At 39.2% G+C, this 19,085-nt stretch overlaps 1 protein-coding gene across 6 annotated transcripts in view; it reads right to left on the reverse strand.

Annotated features, from left to right (window-relative positions):
- The window catches only part of GPCPD1 (glycerophosphocholine phosphodiesterase 1), a 53,060-nt gene that overhangs the window by 18,152 nt on the left and 15,823 nt on the right, over nt 1-19,085 (reverse strand). For all 6 annotated transcript variants that reach the window (XM_020793647.3, XM_020793644.3, XM_073003005.2 and 3 more), the window contains 7 exons: nt 14,172-14,247; nt 11,821-11,859; nt 7,454-7,577; nt 4,782-5,025; nt 3,574-3,736; nt 2,823-2,958; nt 1,334-1,388 (listed from right to left, as the gene is read on the reverse strand). In XM_020793647.3, the coding sequence (XP_020649306.2) occupies nt 1,334-1,388; nt 2,823-2,958; nt 3,574-3,736; nt 4,782-5,025; nt 7,454-7,577; nt 11,821-11,859; nt 14,172-14,247 (837 nt within the window). The remainder of the gene's footprint in view (nt 1-1,333; nt 1,389-2,822; nt 2,959-3,573; nt 3,737-4,781; nt 5,026-7,453; nt 7,578-11,820; nt 11,860-14,171; nt 14,248-19,085) is intronic.

Genomic DNA, 19,085 nt, shown 5'->3' on the forward strand with positions numbered 1-19,085 from the left:
TTGCTGTGCGATGATCAGTTCCCTGCTTCGGAACTGATTTTTGATTTACAACGATCAGCAAACATCTGATAGTCGGGTTTCAAAATGGCCGTCAGCTGAAGAAATTGGCCCCCCGCTGTTTTTAGGACTGATTTTTTGCACTACAGGCACCGAAAATGGCCACCCCTATGGAGGATCTTCGCTGGACGAGCAGGTATTCAGCCCATTGGAATGCACTGAACGGTTTTCAATGCGTTTCAATGTTTTTTAAAATTTTGTTTGACGACGTTTTCGCTCTATAGTGATTTCGCTGGAACGAATTAACGTCGTCAAGCAAGGCACCACTGTAACTGTATAGCAATGGCATTATAAACATTTTGCTGGTATCCTGTTGCTTAGTTTGTACTTTATGGACAAAATATGATCCTGTTGCTCCGTGTAGCACTTAACACTAAAGTGGGTCCATTGAATCAATGCAGGTTGGATGGGTCAACTTCTCTGTAAATTCCATTGATCTGAATGAGCTACTCTAACTGTGGCTTTCCTTAGCATAGCACAGTAAGTCATAGTTAGAGTAAGATCATTTGAATGAATTGAGCTTACAGAGGTGCTGAAACACTCAATTTCCATTGATTTAGTGAATCTACTCTAGTACGATTTAGTACACTAAGCAACAGGATTTTGACCAGAATTTAATGCCCCAATCACTGAATAAAGTCCAAATTTAGAGCATTTAATAAAGATGATTGTATCATATAGAACAGAACACTCCTAAGTTCTTACTTTCCTAACATACTGATTCTAATGCATGTAATAATCTTTCTTTGCCTCACCCAGTCTAAAAATTCTGATTGCCCTGATGCTTCAGCCACCCCCACTGACAAATTATGAACCAGAGGCTTCTTCTGTCTTCCTACCAAAGCAACCTAAAAATAACCTAGTCCATGAATAATAATAAAAAGAGCCCCTCATATTCATGGAAAAACTGTGGGAAAAGGCTCTTACAGGAGGAAATGGGGGGGGGAGGTAGCAACTTTGACTAGTTCTTTTTTCTAGCACATCACTACACATATTCTTCCGGAAGACTGCCTAGCCGTTCCAAACAAGTTTGCATGGAGATGGAGGATCTGTTCAAAAATTCCTCTTTTTCTTCCTCCAATGGGAATGTTCTATCATCAGAATTCTGCTCATACGAAATTCGGGATTTCAGCCAGGTTACACAAGGCTACATCAAAAAGTCTATTTCAGGATACAGATTTCAAGCTATGAAGCATAAACTTTTTTCATATAAAAATGACAATTGAGAAGCGCAGAGAGCAAGAGAGAGAGAGAGGTAAAAACATTATAAACTTACATGTTTAGCTGCATTCTTTAAGGAAGCAACAGTATTCTCTCGAAGTTTAGCTAGCCTGGGAACAAAAAGGGGGGAGGGGGATGTTTTCATTTCTTTTCTTATTTAAAACAATCAAGATACAAATTGTAAGTTCATTTCACATAAAAACAGAAGCAGACAAGCCAGCAAACCACAAATTATGCATCTGCAACACAAACAGCAACAAGGGAAATACCTCTACCAATATCAAAGCAGATGTCAAACCTAAGATACATTTGGCACTAATAAAGCAGAACCACTATACATAACAAGGCTTGAAGGAAATGATGAACCATAACTGGAATGTTCACAGGCCACAAATGACTATTCCCAGTTGGCAACCGTCAATTAACAATTGATCGTCATCAGGAAATAGGACTATTGCAGGAGATTTTAAAATAATGTTAAGTTATTTGGTATCCTGTTGGAATTAACCAGCATGGAATGAAGCTGCAGAAGTGACTTGGCAAGTCCCCAGCCTTGTGCCTGGTCAGTCACTTCAACAAATAATCATGGCCATTTCCACAATTTTCATCTTATACACAGAAATCCCAACACAATGCTGTTTTTGAGAAGGGAAACCTCTCCACTCTTCACATTTAAGAGTTTGTCATTTATTAAGTTATTTGAGGAGAAACGTTCTGGAAGCAACTAAGTGTGGGTCAGGTTCCTCTGAGGTCCAGCTTTCTCCATTTAACTCATAGTGCACATTTGTCTATGATAAATACTAAGGAAATACAGTGGTGCCTCGCTTAACGATTGCCCCGCATTACGACGAATCTGCTTTACAACAATCTTTTTGTGATTGCAACTGCTATCGCAAAACGATGGTCTAAATGGGGAAATTTTGCTTAGCAATGATCGGTTCCCTGTTTCGGGAACCGATTTTCGTTTACGACGATCAAAAACAGCTGATCGTCAGGGTTTCAAAATGGCCACCGGGTGCTTAAAATGGCTCCCCGCTGTGTTTAGGGACGGATTCCTCACTATACAGGCAGCGAAAATGGCCACCATATGGAGGATCTTTGCTGGACGGTGAGACTATGAAAAGGGGCTGTGGTACATGCTGAAGTTTCTAGGTGTCTTTATGTAATCCCTGCCTGAAACCATAGCGAGCCATGGACAATTTGTTTTGACAATACTTGGCTAGGAAACAACCAAACATCTGACTGAGTATACGGAAACACTCTATGTTCCTACTGACTGCTTTGGCATATATAGTTGCTACTGCTATCACACTTGAGAGAACCCTCTGACACTTATTCTGGAGCAAGACACATTTGAGCCAAAACACAATTGTTTTTTATAGACAACGGCCTTTCTTAATCTGAATTGATATTATGTATCCAATCTCTAGTGTTTCAATCTACGCTGATCAGCCAAGCTTCAGGACGAGGGAGAAAAGTTTCTTTCCAAACCCAAAGCGGTCTCCCAAATTAGAATTCATTGTGATTCAACTCTGAAAACTTACTTGGTAGTGGTTGTAGAGTTTCCTGCACCCCTGTGCCCAACATCTAGCCCTATTCTTCTTGATCTCCAATATTTAGCATATGAAGCTTGCATATCACAGGAATATCCTTGAATTGGCCTAATAATTATGAAGTCCACTAAAAAAAGAAAGAAAGAAAGCCACTTGGTTGTCAAAGCATTTTCCTCTAATTAAAACAGCATTTCATCTGTTACAGAGAATTATCATTTAAATCAACTGGATGGAAATGACGTAGCTAATATAGAACAAACAGGCACCTTTAAAATGTAATTTATAAACACCCAGCATTTTTTTTGTGTGATCTGTAACTTTTGATAACATATATTTTTTTTTTTTGCAAACTTCCTTGCACCTGAGCTTCAACCCATATTGCCCATTCTGCAAACAGAGGGACTCCATTCATTCACCAAAAGGGCCCGAATCCAGCAGAGGTGTTTCACTAGAGGTTCACATACTGGGAAGGTATGTAATATTTACTGACTCCCCCCCTTTCCCCATGTCAATTAATAGTGCTCTAAAGAGCCTCCAATCCTCTCATGCAGCTTTCCAGAAGGTAAAAGAGAAAGGGGAAAATCGCTGGCATCCTCTCCTTGCTCCACTGCTCAGGATGAGAAGAAATCTGCTGGGTGCTAACCTGGATCCACCCCAATATTTCAAATCACAAAATAGAAGGGAATGAATTTTGATTAAGGTTTGCATTTGTGTTGACCACCACATTTTGCATTAAACACACCTCGAACTTTCCCAATTGTTTTTCGTGAAATCCTGTGCATAATAGGAAGTGTGAGGATACCACAGCTCTTTCCTGATTCTGCAATAGTGGACGACAACAGACACGCAGAGCCCACATGACCGGGAAGTGCATCTCCTTGTATCACTGCTTCACTAAGATCTTCCTAAGAATACAAAAATATGTTTAGATATTTTAGATCACTGCCATGTTTTTGGAAGTGGAAACTAAACATTCCTCTCAGCTATACTCTTGCAAATGAAAGACAGAGAAAGAACAAAGCAAAAGAAAATATAATTACACATTTGAGTTCATCGAGTCCATTTTATACTCAAAAGTTCCTTTGTTTAATTCACAGGGACCCAGTCTTGCTGCAAACTTCATATCCCCAGAAACAGAAGCATGTTTATAATCAATGCCATGCTTCAATAGAGTAATACAGTATTGGAAGCCTGTATTTGTAAGGGAGCAAATTGGGGGGAAAATACACAAACAAAAAATATAAATGAAGAATTTCTTCACCCTCTTATGGCAAAATATGTACATGGAGATGAGAATACCAAAGAAAGAGAAGACCAGTGAATGTATAATGGACAAGTATTTACTGCTTATTCCATGTATTTTTTTACGAAGGAAGTACTACTCAATGAAAGAACACTGTTGTAAGACAAAGACTTGCGAGAAGGTTTGGAGACTGCCACCACAACTGAAAAGCCTCATGATGTATCTAAGTGAGGCTTCGACGAAACAAAGACACTGGAGAACTCGGTTTTGATAGCCATGGTACAGGAGATCACATTCAAATAACTGCAGGATCTCCCAGCTTAGATGTCTTCTAAATGTGCTGAGAGAAGGAAACATATTAGCCTGAGGACTGCTTCTTGTCTCATCATGTGCAGAGGTGGGGCAGAAATCAGTAATATTCAGATATGCCTTTTGCCAGATAAATATAATGGGGAATCTAATAAGATTTTCATTCTTGGAGAGCAAACTTCTTATCCTTTGCAAGGTTTCCTTCTTCTCTCTTCTTCTTCCACTTTCCTATCTGTAATTGTGTTAGGGTGGTTGCAACCCCGAAATTTGATGAGTGATCCAACAGAAAGATTAAGTCACACAGTAAAATGGACTACGTATTTTAGAAAACTGAAGACATTGTACATTGTCTGTTGTCAGACAGAAAGATACATTCTCTCACATAACTAAGCCCTCACCTCAAAAAAGTCAAAGATTAATTCCAAATTGTCTGGTTCCATTGTCTGTATAGAGTATTCTGTCCACCGGTCAGGCTGTAGACCATAACCACATTCTGGCTGAGAATGCCGAGATTTGAATTCGGTGTCACTTATCAGTGAAATCTCTAATGTGTTCGGCATTCTATGATGAAGTGTAGGTGACAGCCTATCATCCTCATCATCTTCACCTTCCTCTTCCAAGCCTTCAAGGGTGAGTTTTACTCTAAAAAGGAAGGAGAAAGCAAAATCTGATGCTAATGCATAATGAAATTTCAATGACAGCATGTAGACAGACAGTGGTGTCAGAAAATTTACTAGGTCTATTTCATAACACTCTGGGGTATACTGTATTAAATTATCCATGGCTTAGAGAAAGCTTCTTTCCCACTCTTAGTATCAAAATCTGAGGTCAGCCAATGGAGCTGAAACAGGAAGATTCAGGGCATTCAAATTTGACAAAATATAGTACCTCTTCACACAATTGATAGTGAATATTATAGAGCTTAGTTCCACAAGATGTGATGATGACCACCAGCTTAGACTGTTCGAGATGCATTCATCAAAAACAAAGCTACACATTGCTACTGATGATTGTATTTTCCTTTATTTGAGGTATTTCTGCATTGCTTTTTTTGGGAGAACTTGAAAACCTTTTACATAAAAACTATAGAAATGAAATAGGTATGCTTCTCAAAGCTCCTCTCTCCTCAGGGAAGGTTATACTATACATCGGAAGTTGAGGGGAATGTTACTGGATATTAGATGCCGGACAACCTATTCACTCTCTTCAACATCCTCCTTCTCTCCCAGGCTAAAATGGGTTTTTAGCAGCCTTTTGGTGGCAGTGGCAAGATGAAAGATGCCACTGGAACACCATGATGCCATGCTGGAAGCAGCATGTTTCTTAACAACTGTTGCTGGATCACAAGAGTGGGAAGACTTATTAATTCCAAAGCAAACATGTTGCAAGTAGCACAATGCATTACTTCTTGTGTAAAGACATCACAAATGTTTTATTTTGAAAAAGTACTCCGGCTAATACCCTGTTTCCCCAAAAATAAGACAGGGTTTTATATTAATTTTTGCTTCAACCCCCCCCCCCCACACACACATTAGGGCTTATTTTCAGGGGATTTTTATTTTTTTCATGTACAGCTATCTACATTTATTCAAATACAGTCATGTCATCATCTTCTGGTTGCTGGACAATGGTTGAAGGCAGAGTTTCACTTCATTAGGGCTTATTTTTGGGGTAGGGCTTATATTACGAGCATCCTGAAAAATCATACGAGGGTTTATGGTATTTTCAGGTTAGGTCTTATTTTCGGGGAAACAGGGCAGTAGTCATAATCTGAAATGCAATGAGTAACTTTTACCTGTAATTTCAATAAATTACATTTTCTGAGTCATTTTGGAAGATGATATTTAAAATATTTTAGTGAATTGCTTTAATAGAGGGCCTAGTTTAGTTTTTTTATTCTTTTTTCCCTCTGTTTTGGTTTTTTGTATGTTGAATTTAAATAAATTTGTTTAAAAAGTGCTGTGCTACTAATGCAGTAACCGAAAAGCGATGAGCTGCTTTTTCTAAAAGTAATTACAAATGCTAACATGTTACTTAAAATTAATTTTTAAAAAATGTTCCTGTCTCTCTTTAGACCTCATGACCTATTTGTGCATTCTACAGTCATTTGATTGACCACTACGGGTACAGTAATAGAATTCTGAATGAGACTGGCCTCTGGATTGATCCAGGAGGGCTCTAAATTCTATGTTTGTGTCTCATATAAACATCATGCGGTTATAATATGATCATTTCTCATTTACCTAAAGAAGAAAGGTGCTAGAAAGGAATTTATGTCATTAAACCTTTCTGTGAGTAAAAGCAAATGAATGGAAAAATCTAAAGACCATAACTACACCCCACTCTGATCAAAAAGCTCTCATGTCTCACTGGATACATAAGAGTGATGGATTTTAAACTCATCTGCCTCATTTGGAGAACAGACAGCTCAGTATGCAACCATATCATAAAAAGGCAATGGCATCAAGATTTTAACAACTGCAGAGCTGCAACCCTGATCTTTCATTTAGTAATCTTAACCATACAGCAGAGTCCTTAGTTTTACCAACTATCTTCTATGAAACAATAAAGGAACAAATCAAAAACTAATTAGGAAAACTGAAAGGTAACAATGTATTTACGAAGGCTTTCACGGCCGGGATTTAATGGTTGTTGTGGGTTTTTCGGGCTCTTTGGCCGTGTTCTGAAGGTTGTTTTTCCTAAAGTTTCGCCAGTCTCTGTGGCCGGCATCTTCAGAGGACAGCACTTTGAGGACATCTTCAGAGCACAGAGTGCTGTCCTCTGAAGATGCCGGCCACAGAGACTGGCGAAACGTTAGGAAAAACAACCTTCAGAACACAGCCAAAGAGCCCGAAAAACCTACAACAACCATGAAAGGTAACAATTAATCCCATTAATTTTTCCAACAGTTAACCCTCCATAGAAAAGCAAGGATTCAGGCTTTAAGGGCTCTTAAAAACTTGAGAGCTTAAACATTTTCAGAATTACACTACGTAATATAAATTAGAATGCCACTATATTATTAAAGGCAGGATTCACATAAAACACTGAACAATCAGTCTGAACATACCTAAACCTAGATTTTTTAAATTTTCTCTTAGTTATTGATACAGGAGGTTTTTCAGAAAAATGCAGTCGTAGTCTGATTTCTGTCTGACATGTCAGCCATCCGGAATCAACGCACTCCACATTATCTGACAAAATAAAAAAAAATTAAAAGTACAGATTTATGAAATCATTTTTCTAAACCTGGAATGTCAACAGAACTCTGGCAAAGATATCTAGCTCCAACATCATATCCTAAAAGTGAGGTGTCATTGTAAGATGGCGGCTGTTGACATGTAGCCAGTAATATCTACAGAAATATTTATAGGCAACACAGATGTGACTTGAGACAGATTTGCCTTCAATGGTTTCTGTAAGAAATGGGTCTGCTGAGTGAAATGTCATCAAGGTGAAAGTGGTGGTGCATGCACACCAACCTTTATAGAGTGGAGAAAAAGTTACAGAAAAGGCAGAATCTTACAGCAAACAAGAGACCGAGGTAAGAAGTGTATGAATACATGCATGCATGTGAGTACATTAGTGGCCCCATTCCCAGAATCATTAGCAGCACCTGACAGATAAATTAATAGCATCTACTCCAAAGCAAATATATTGCTGAAATTAGCTATACATGACGGTGCTTGAATTAGAGGGAAGGCTGTATTAAAATGCAGAAACTTCACCTCCAACTTCACCAAATGCTTGTTTTTTAAATCCATTGCTCAAGAGGCTGTCATTTCACTGAACTGGTTGCCTCCCAGCTCCAGGGGTTTCTGAATGAGGCAGGTTATCTAAATCCATTTCAGTTTGGCTTCAGGCCTGGAAATGGATGGAAACAGCTTGGGTCACCCTGGTGGATGACTTATGCTGGGAACTGGATAGAGGAGTGTGTTCTTATTACTTCTGTTGGACCTTTCAGTAGCTTTCAATACAACTGACTGTGGGCTGGAACTTCGTGGCACTATCCTACACACTTCTTAGAGTGCCAATCTCAGAAGGTGATAGTTGAGGACTCCTGTTGGACTCCTTAGCCATTAGGGTTATGGTGTCCTTCAGGGCTCTCTCTTGTCCTCCTCATTATGCAATATATGCATAGCACTGTTGGCAGAGGTTGTCTGGCATTCTGGAGATCAGTACCACCAACATGCTGATGGCATCCAACTCTATCTCTTCTTTCATCTAAAGTCAAGGATACAGTTTTTGGTTTTAAACCAGGACCGGATTAGTAATGGGGTGGATGAGGGTAAAGAAGTTGAAGTCTCAATCCAGACAAGAGAGAGGTTTCCTGGTCAGTCAAAAGGCAGCTCAGGAAACAAGGATTCAACCTATGTTGGATGGATTTTCACTCCCCTAAAGACTCAGGTTCACAGACTGGGTGTACCTCTAGATTCATCCCTGAGTGTGGATGCTCAGGTCTTGGCATTGACCAGGACAGCATCTCCACAGTTAAGAGTTGTGCCCATTCCTGGAAGATGTCTGAATGACCCGTGCCTTGGTTACATCTTAATTGGATTCCTGATAACATGCTCTGCGTGGGGTTCCTTCTGAAGAGTGTTTTGAAATTTTCAGATGGTCCAAAAACAGTGCAGCTACATTGATGGCCAGGGTCAGTCTCGAAGGACTTACAAATTCCTTCCTATAACAACTTCAGCAACTACCAGTCACAATTCAAACTGCTGGTCATGACCTTTAAAGTCCCACACAACTTAAGTCCAGGCCATCTAGAACAGTGTTTCTTAACCTTTTTGAAAGAAACGCCCCCTTGAGCCATTGAGGAAGTTATCATCGCCCCCCTCCCCGAGGTGATGATATCTTACCTACCTACCTACCTACCTACCTACCCACCCACCCACCCACCTAGTCTCCCTCCCTTCACGGGGCGAGGATGAGGACCCAAGAGACTCTTTCCTTCCACCTGATCCACACTCAGTGCTCCCCTAAAGGAGAAAGGCGAGACGTGGCAGGTAGAAAGAGCTGGATCATCTGGCGGCAGCAGCAGCACCGGATCTACTGCCAGCACTGCGGCTGCAGTCGCCTTCACAGGTTTGGCTCGCTCCAGCGCCCCCCTACCACCCCCCTTCTGTTCTTTCGCCCCCACACCGCCCCTTTTCGTTCTACCGCCCCCCTGAAAAATGAAATCGCCCCCTGGGGGGCATTATTGCCCACGTTAAGAACCACTGATCTAGAATACCATATTCTCCTATATAATCCTGTCTGGGCTTTGAGATCTGACAGAGGTCTTTCTCATTATTTTTTCTCATCCCCAAGAGACTCCGTTTGGTGGGAACTCAACAAAGGGCCTCCCTTGTGGCTGCTCCAAGCCTCTGGTATTTTATGCTATGAGAAGCTAGGTTTGCCTTCTCTGCTGGCAAGGAAAAGACCTTTTTATTCAGGCTGTTCATCAGCAATTAAAAGCTCAAACCACTGGATTTTAGCTGGTGAGCTGGTTCTTTTATTTGGGGAACCGGGTATTACTAATTTCAGTAATTTTATAGTATTTTAATTTTATTTGTATTTTACAACTGAATGCTTTTAATTCTATTTTGATATGCATTACTTTTGTGTATTTGAATTTCACGGCATTGTTGTAAGCTTCTTTGGCTTCCAGTTTTAAATATATAAGTAAATAAATCATGTGTGGAAACAAGCCTCCAGTAACTCAAGCACTGAGATCTTATGTAAACTGTGTTTCCCCACCTCCACCCCTATACAGTACAATGGACCAAATATTCAAAGCCATTATTATAGCAGAGTGGAAAGTTCATATTCACACTGTAGACTAACATGAATTAATTTGCTTCAGTACTGCTAATGAGGTGGAAGACTCACAGGGCAATTGTTTGGTAAGAATTATAGCCATAATTACATGATCAGAAGTGAATAAATCCAACATTCAACCTAGGTGGGAATGATTTCGAGAGACTGGGTGGCTATGTCCTCCTCCCTTGCTGCCGGGTGGGGAGTGGGAAGAGAGGTTACCACTATCTGACATACAGGAAGCATTCCAGGACGCACACAGAGAGAGGTAAGCTGGCCAAGACCACCCGAGAGCTTGTTTTAGAGGAACAGCCCCTCCACCCACCCCGCAGGGTTTTTTTTTTCCTGCTAGCTACCTTCTAGTACATATCCCCACAGAGGGAAGTAGTGCAGGCTGGCAAAAATTACCTCAGAGGCTACTCCAACTGCGCCATTCCCCTCTTCCCCTACTGGGTTATCTACCATCAATTGCCATGTGGAAAAGATCCTTATGCCATATTTTAAAAAAATACTTATTGTGATTTTATAATGTATCCTTGTTACTTACAATCTGCTTTGGAACTATTTGTATTTTGAAAATGGGATACAAGTACTGTAAGTGTAATCAATGGTAAACAATACACTTCTCCCTTGAATTGATTGGGCTTGAACAGCATGGTTTGGGTCATACATAGATCTTTTTTTAATCAGTCAATCAATCAACCAACCAACCAACCAACCAATCAATCAAACAAACAAACAGCATGGTTTTGGTTATACACAGATCTTTTTCAATAAATAAATAAAGATTCCAATAAATAAATAAATAGTCCATAAACAAATAAACAGTCAATAAATACGGTGACCCTGGCCTCCAGAAACCCATGAGTATAACACTGAAGATGTCAAAGTGGTTCACTTGCTCCCAAACACAACATCTTTAATTCAGCCTCTAGATCAGGGGGGCATAAGAGACTTCATTACTCAGTACATGCTATGGAGACAACCCTGATAGGGAGAACTGGTTTGTGTGAATTAACTGTTTATGTTTTGTAGTTATGTTTTGGAAGACATAGAGTTATACATGGATTTTGAATTGCACAGAGGTCTGCCACCCCAACCCCAATGTTGTTGAAGGGAGAAGTGGAATACAGTGGCATGAACATGCACATCTTATAATTTCCACCCTTATCCTAAACAGTTGTATGACACAACAACTTCAGGCCATTGTGTGGGATCATCAAGTCTTGATATTGGATAGCCTAAATATACAGTGGTGCCTTGCAAGACGATTGCCTCGCGGGACGAAAAACCCGCAAGACGATTGGTTTTTGTGATCGCTATGGTGCCTCGCAAGACTTTTTTTCTATGACCACGCTTCGCAAGATGTTTTTTTTCCCCGAGACCGATGCCTTGCAAGACAAATAAATTTCATTTGTCTTGCGAGGTTCCCATAGGGAACCTCGCAAAACAATTTTTTCGCAAGACAGCGCTTCTCACAGAACGAATTATAATCATCTTGCAAGGCACCACTGTAACCCTACACCCTCATTTGTAAATATTTCGAAATACCCTTTCATCACCAACATAACAACTTAACACAAATGCCTTTATATCCTATATATATAAATATCTGACACCTCATCACCTACTCACCAAAGATCCCGAAGGTGCCATCATCAATGAAGATATCCTCTGGAATTTAAGGGACAAATTGTAATCCGAGTTTACATTTACTGGCTTATGCATTCACTGCTACTTAAGGCTGCCATCCTACATACACTTGCCTGACAGCAAGTCTCTTTGAACATGATGGGACTTACTTCTGAATAGGTATGTAGAAATTTGCACTGTTGGTAACTGTGCAGCTTTACCACTTCTAACAACTACAGCTAAGACATTTAAACAGGAAGGCAAGAATAAGCATGTTTATTTGCAATGGCAAGATAACTCTAAGTTTGTTTTCTTGAGTTAAAAACAACACTGTCTTCAGACATTAATAGCAGGAGGGATGTCTTGCAAGCTACCGAAACTGTGAAAAGGACATGGCACCATCCTGACAATAAATGATGCCAAGATGTTGCTCTAGAAGTTTAAATACAGTACTATGTTACTAACTAAATGGAATGGACTGTAAACTATTCGTTAAGCAACCAAGAAATCTATTTTGCCACATATTTCTAGTTCAGATATAAACTAGAGTAATTACAAATAAAAATACTTATTCTTTTCCTTCATTACCTGATACAATATTCATATTTTTTTAATCTTCATATCATGTTACATTAGATATATTGAAACATTGGACAAAGTTATCAAACAAAACTATCCTGCGTTTAAAATAAGTTCTAATATCAAAGGTTTAAGATTTCCTCTTCTCCATTTGAAACAGTGCTTCTCAACCTTTGGTATCCAAATGTTCTTGGTCGAATTACTCCCAGAAATCCTGGCCAGCAGAGCTAGTAGTGAAAGCTTCTGGGACTTTTATTCCAAGAACATTTGGGGACCCAAAGTTGGGAACCATTGATTGATCTGAAGTGCCATTTTTAATCATTAAGGCTGATCTTCCACATGCAGCAGCAAAAGGATACATTTTCTTTGCTATTACCAAAAAAACTATGTTTGAAATAGTATCATGGAGACATTAATATATCCAATAAACAAGTGGTCCCCAACCTTGGGCCTCCAGATGTTCTTGGACTTCAACTCCCAGAAATCCTGGCTAGCAGAGGTGGTGGTGAAGGCTTATGGGAGTTGCAGTCCAAGAATATCTGGAGGCCCAAGGTTGGGGACCATTGCAATAAACCACCCAAGCTGAGATCAGAGAGACCACTCAGTTAAGATGTTGGATGTTTTTTGGACGATGTCACTGGGATAAGTTTTCAAAGAAATTGAACTTTCCATTTAATTAGGCCCTAAACTGTCTAAATGAACTTACGAAGAGTCACTGGCAGCTAAAAATGGGAATAAGAACACATATTTGATAATGAGAAACTAACATTTTGTGTTTAAAGGCAACTGAGCAGCATTTCACTAACTATTTCACAAATGAAGGCATTGACTTTTGAATTTAAAGTGCAGTAGTGCTGTGTATGCAGCGGACAGAATCTAGACTAACAGACAGCTAGAAGAGCTCAGTGATCAATTAAGGACATGCTTCCCTGACTGTTCTAAAAAATAATGGATTAAGGAGCAGAAAATCACTCAGGACATGCACAATTCTCATCTACAATAGCAAAGCAAGAAATCAAGCTATGCACTACAATCCTATGCATGCCTACTCAAAAGAAAGTCCTGCTCAATTCAATGGGACTTTCTCCCAGGTAGGTGTGCACAGAATTGCCAATCAGAGAAAAAAACAACTTTCCATTTATTATTTTAAAAGATTGGAAATGCTGAATGGAACAAGGCTAGTCACAATAGTTTCAAGTTCTGATGTTCCACAGGAACAGATAGCAATTAATTTCCACCACTTTATCCACCCAATTCATCTTGCGGGAGAAAGGACATTAGTTTATCCTGTTTTCTCTCTTATACTGCTTATCCCAAATTAACAAAAAGGTATATCATATGTTCATGCACTTAGCACAGTGTTTCGAAAATATGTAGAAAAATGATACCTTGCTAATGAAGTGAAACTTTTCTTAAAAGAAAAAACACAAAAAACCAATTGGCTCTTAAACCTCAGTTTAAGGTGAGAACTGGTGTTCATCCATGACAGCACCCCACAGCTCAGTATGAAATCAGAAGCAACCCCCTCCCAAATTTAGACAGACAAAATGTGTGGATCCTGATAAAAGTGAAGTTTAAAAGAATTTTACATGTTCAAATCCATGACAATGTAATTCATATTCAAAATGCTCCTGCTGTGCTAGAAGAAAGATGCTGATGTAGCAGTGTGGTATTAACGTTAATCCTACAAAATATCATCAACCCCACTAAACCATTTTGTAATGTATTAGTAATCTTATGCATATGCTTCAAACAGATGCACTTGGTGCCCATACCTAAAGGGGTTATTGATCGTGGTGGTAGATGAGTCTCCCACTTGTGAATTATGACTTGGCATGGACCATCGATAGTCTGTAATTTAAAAGTTAAACGTCTGCAATAATTTTTGTTAAATCTGATTTTTACCTGTGATACCACTGACAATTCTTTGTAAGTCTAATTTATTTCAACAACCTCTGATGTTCAAAAATTGGCCTTGATTCATATCACTTATATCATAACTACTGAAGCCACTAAGAGACTATGATATATCTTGATATCTCAAGAGTAAAACTTTATGCATATGCCGTATCCCCATATATTGAAAAGGGGGGGGGGGAGGAATAGGATAGCAGCCCATTGCCCTACACCCAACATCTACACATCCATCCTAGCCCTGGAACTTAGAATGTATACCATATTCAGAGGCTAGGCTGAACATATGGAACTCCATGTTTTACTTTACTTAAAGTGCTCTTCACTTCTCTCAACAGACAATAGTTACAATTGCACTTACATATACCCCATTTTACAGATTAACTATGTTGCGTAAACAGGGCTTAACTTTTTAGAAATTCTAATCATCCTCCATCCAAGGACTTTAGGTTGCGTTAACAGATTTGTAACACTAGTAAGTGTTACAAACCATACTTTGGACATCATACTTTTTAGAAAATCACAACAGTCAACAGTAGAAATGGGGTATTCGTATACGAGTACGAATGCCCCATCTTTAGTCAACAGTTTATATTAGTATAATGTTATTTCCTATTAAGCCATTTTAAAAAACCCTGCAAGAAATCTTCCCCTTATTTGGGATTTTAATTCACTGTTATAACTTTCTAGTCACCTATCAGATTGGTTCAAGATTTCTTAAAAAAGCACAAAGCCTACACTGTAAAATCTTGAGGTTTCTGCAATCCCATCCAGTCCGAAGCCAGCAATAAATCCATCCTTGAATCTCAACTGGAGAAAAAAAGGTTGAAATGTGCTCTCCTCATATAGGAGAGGTTTTTATGCACTTGGGAGGCATCTCCTTTAAAATCTTACACTGCACTCCTGAACATGAATTTTCTTGCTGATACAAAGTTTCCTAAGAATGAGAATACCTATGGAACTTAGCATCACAACACTATGTACACTCCTGAAAAAGCATTCATGGATCAGCTTTACGGGTATTTTGATCAAACACATTTTTTTAAAGGCTCAGCAAAAGCAAGAGGTCCAAAGTTTAAGAGGAACGGTGATAAGGAAGTTCATTTTAGAAGTTCTCAGTTTCTTACCAATTCAAGAAAAGTCCTCCTTCACCATAATTCCTACACACATCCATAAATTCTTAGCTGTAATCTTCTAAATCATTCCAAAATATAGCTGACATAAGGTATGTGAGGCATCTCATTCTCCTTTCACCACCAGAGCCCTAACACTCCCAAAGCACCTAATGGTGCAGATAGTAAGAGCAAAAATGTACTACGCTTTGTGAACACATAAAGCTGGTTTTAGTTGAGGCCTCCAGAAATGAACTCTTGATTCCTTCAAAAATAGTCACAAGATTCCTTATGGTATGTCCATGATTCTTCGATAGGTCCATGTCTATATACATATTAGAGCAGCATCAACAGAGATCATCTGCATAAAATATAAGTTATTGTAAAAAGGCAACAGCCCAGAGACTAGACTGACTGCAGATAACCTCTGCATATCAGCAGTTGTTAAACATGATTCCTCTCAAAATATATATAAAGTATATATAATCACTGAAAACCCGTCAAGAATCTACCAGTGCAAAATATTTAGGAACTTGGGTTAAAATTAATTACAGTGCTGGCAAAGGCCAGCTAGATGCTACTGGATGTGACAGCAAATGCTGCTCTGACTACAGAGAGAATGAACACTGGTGAATGATACAGCGGGGTCTCGACTTACGAACTTAATCCGTATTGGAAGGCAGTTTGTAAGTTGAAAAGTTCTTAGGTCGAATCTGCATTTCCCATAGAAATGCACTGAAAACTATTTAATCTGTATTTGCTCTTTTCCGTCCATAGAAACTAATGGGAAGCTGCTATTTCGCCTTCTGCCACTAGAGGGGGATATTTTTTCTTTTTTTCCCTTAGGTTCAGGAAACGAGGAGGAAGGCAGGGAACAGTTTGCAAAGCACTTTAGAAATCTTTTTTTCAACAAAGCCAATTTTAAATCATGTTGTGCTGATTTTTTCAGCACAAAGACACACAGGCAGGCTTTTTAGGTGCTGAGCAAGCCTCCCCAAGTCTCTTCAGAGCCAGCCCATCAGCTGAGAGGCGGGGAGAGGAGGGTGCGGGGGGGGGGGGGGGAAGCTCAAAATGGCTGCCAGGCTCCCTTCTGGGTGTCGGCTTTTAGCTGTTTCCTGCTCTTTTTCCTGCTGTTTGGGGGCTACCAAGGCCTGGTAAGTGACTTTCTTTTATTTATTTGTAAGTTTCTGACCCTTTTTCCCCCTCCAGAAGCCTCTAAGGGGAGGGAGGGGCACTTTTTTTCCTGTCCGTAACTCGAGGGAAGTTCGTATGTCGAGTCCTTGTTTCCCCTATAGGGCGGGTTCGTAAGTTGGGTCGTTCGTAAGTCGAGACCCCACTGTATGTCTAGCGTTAGAATCCTTCCCCCGCATATAGTCCAGGAAACCGTCATTATGCATTTTGAACGTCTCTTCCTTCCCACTGACTGCAGCAAAAAGTAAGAAAAACCACTCCTATTCTACCAAACCTTTGCTGCACCAAGCCAGTGAGGTGCAGGAAAAGGCAACTGTTTCTTCTACAAGATCTCCCCACCTCAACAGGATTATTCCTCACAACTGCAATCCTCTATGAATCTGCTTGATCATAAACCTGACTGATAACAGTGGCTTCATTTCAGATAATTATTGTCATTACTTATCCACAGATACCCTTCTACTGTCTAGATTTTAAAACATTTATATATATGGGGATTTTAAATCAATGTACAACTTAAGAGACACATGGACATGGGTACCTGTTCTGAGATTTGGAACAAATTACTCTATAAAAGAATCTGCTTAGGTTCCACAAATTCAGGGTATATAGATTAGTCTGATTAAGCACAGCACTTGTGCAGTTTCATAAATTAAGTGCTTGAGCAACAGTCCCATAGTCATATAAAACCATTTTAAAGTGCAAGACGCATTTCCAAATGGTAATACAGCATTGCTATATCTGAATACTTGCTACTTAGTAGCATAGCAGGAGTGATGGCATACACATTTTAAATTAAAATCATTTGAAAATCACGTGCAAGGAGTTTTCTGAATGGGATGACTTAACGTTTCTAGTGAATACCTATAGATGCTACTATTAAGGAGGCACTTATTTTTGTTACTGGTCCGTTCAAACGGAGGATTATAAGCAAGACATTTCTACAAACAGACAATTAACAACAGAAAGCGAAGTCTGAAGTTAACAAACTGTTGCCACAGGTAGATAAAATGGGGAAAGCAAAATGACTCCTACAGAAACAATTTAAATGCTGTTTTACCTCTAAAATACAGTGGTGCCTCACTCAGCGATGTTAACTGGTTCCAAAAAAAACATCGCTATGGGAAAACATCGCTAAGCAAAACACCATTTCCCATAGGAATGCATTGAAAACTGGATAATCCAATGGGAACGGATTACCATCCTTAATCGAAAATTGCCATAGGAAACATCGCTAAGCGAAACGCGGTTCCCCCATTGGAATGCATTTAATAGGTTTCAATGCATTTCAATGGTTTTGACAGGTCTGTTTTCGCTATTTTTAAAGTGTCTTAAAATGTTCACAAACAGTTTAAAATGCTTGGAATCGTTAGTGCACCTTGTGAAACCTTTGCAAACTTAATTTGTCTTTGTTCTGAGTCTTCGTTAATTTTTGGTGAATTCCCCCCCCCATTGGAATGCATTGAACTACAGTACTATAATTAAATAAACATTAAATAATTGCATTTTATACACACTAACATTTATGAAAAGGTACATTTATATCAATCAGACTCAACTTCAAGCTAATCAGTGTACATCACCTCTTAGTCAGATTTTGCAACTAAGGTTGTGAATATATTTATAACCATGACATGCTTTTTTATCTCTTAAAAACCCTCCTTTGGCTTTTATTTTAACTCAAAGAGTTTTCTCAACTATAATAAAGCTAAGGACTATGAAACATTCCAGTCAGTAAAAGCAATCAAGGTTAAGTGAAACTGCTGAAAACAGAAATATGCAACAGAAAGAGCCATTTAACAAAAGTTCTGACCTTTCATTATCAATTCAATGCCACAGAAACGTTCGATTTTACATTTACTGAGTCACTCATTCTATTCCACATTCCACTCTTACATCATTCCTGCTTTCAGCTTCACAGTATCCTCTCTTTGAAACAATGCAGTGTTCAATTCAGTACAGCCTTTCCACCCACTGTTCAATTTTAACTTCTGCTGGTAACTAGACACAAGGTGGCCATCCATGTGGGATCTTTACATATGTCTCTACTCTGCTATTCCATAAAATTCATACTTACCACAGAAGCCTCTGCATCACACGGTACTTATAGCGTGCACGATACAGAGCACCTACTCAAAGGAAACACACTCACCAATACATACTGTAAAGTTTGCATGTATTATAAGGGAACTTGTCTTACTACAGAAGATCTAGCATACAGTATATATTTTAAACACTAGATCATACTTGTTTTTTCTTCCACAGCTCAGATATTTAAAACTTACAAGAGATAGCCAGAATGTATCAGAAAACTACCTCTGGGGATTCTTGCCATTCCAAATCCACATATCTTTATCTAATGCTAGTGTGTCCTGCACAACAGTGACATGCATACATATCTATATGTACTACTAGTGAAAACCTATGTTGCCAGTGCCTTAATTTCCTGCATCATGTTTAAAATGTTTGCAT

Source organism: Pogona vitticeps, chromosome 1 (assembly GCF_051106095.1).
Source record: "Pogona vitticeps strain Pit_001003342236 chromosome 1, PviZW2.1, whole genome shotgun sequence".
NCBI classification, from domain to species: Eukaryota; Metazoa; Chordata; class Lepidosauria; order Squamata; family Agamidae; genus Pogona; species Pogona vitticeps.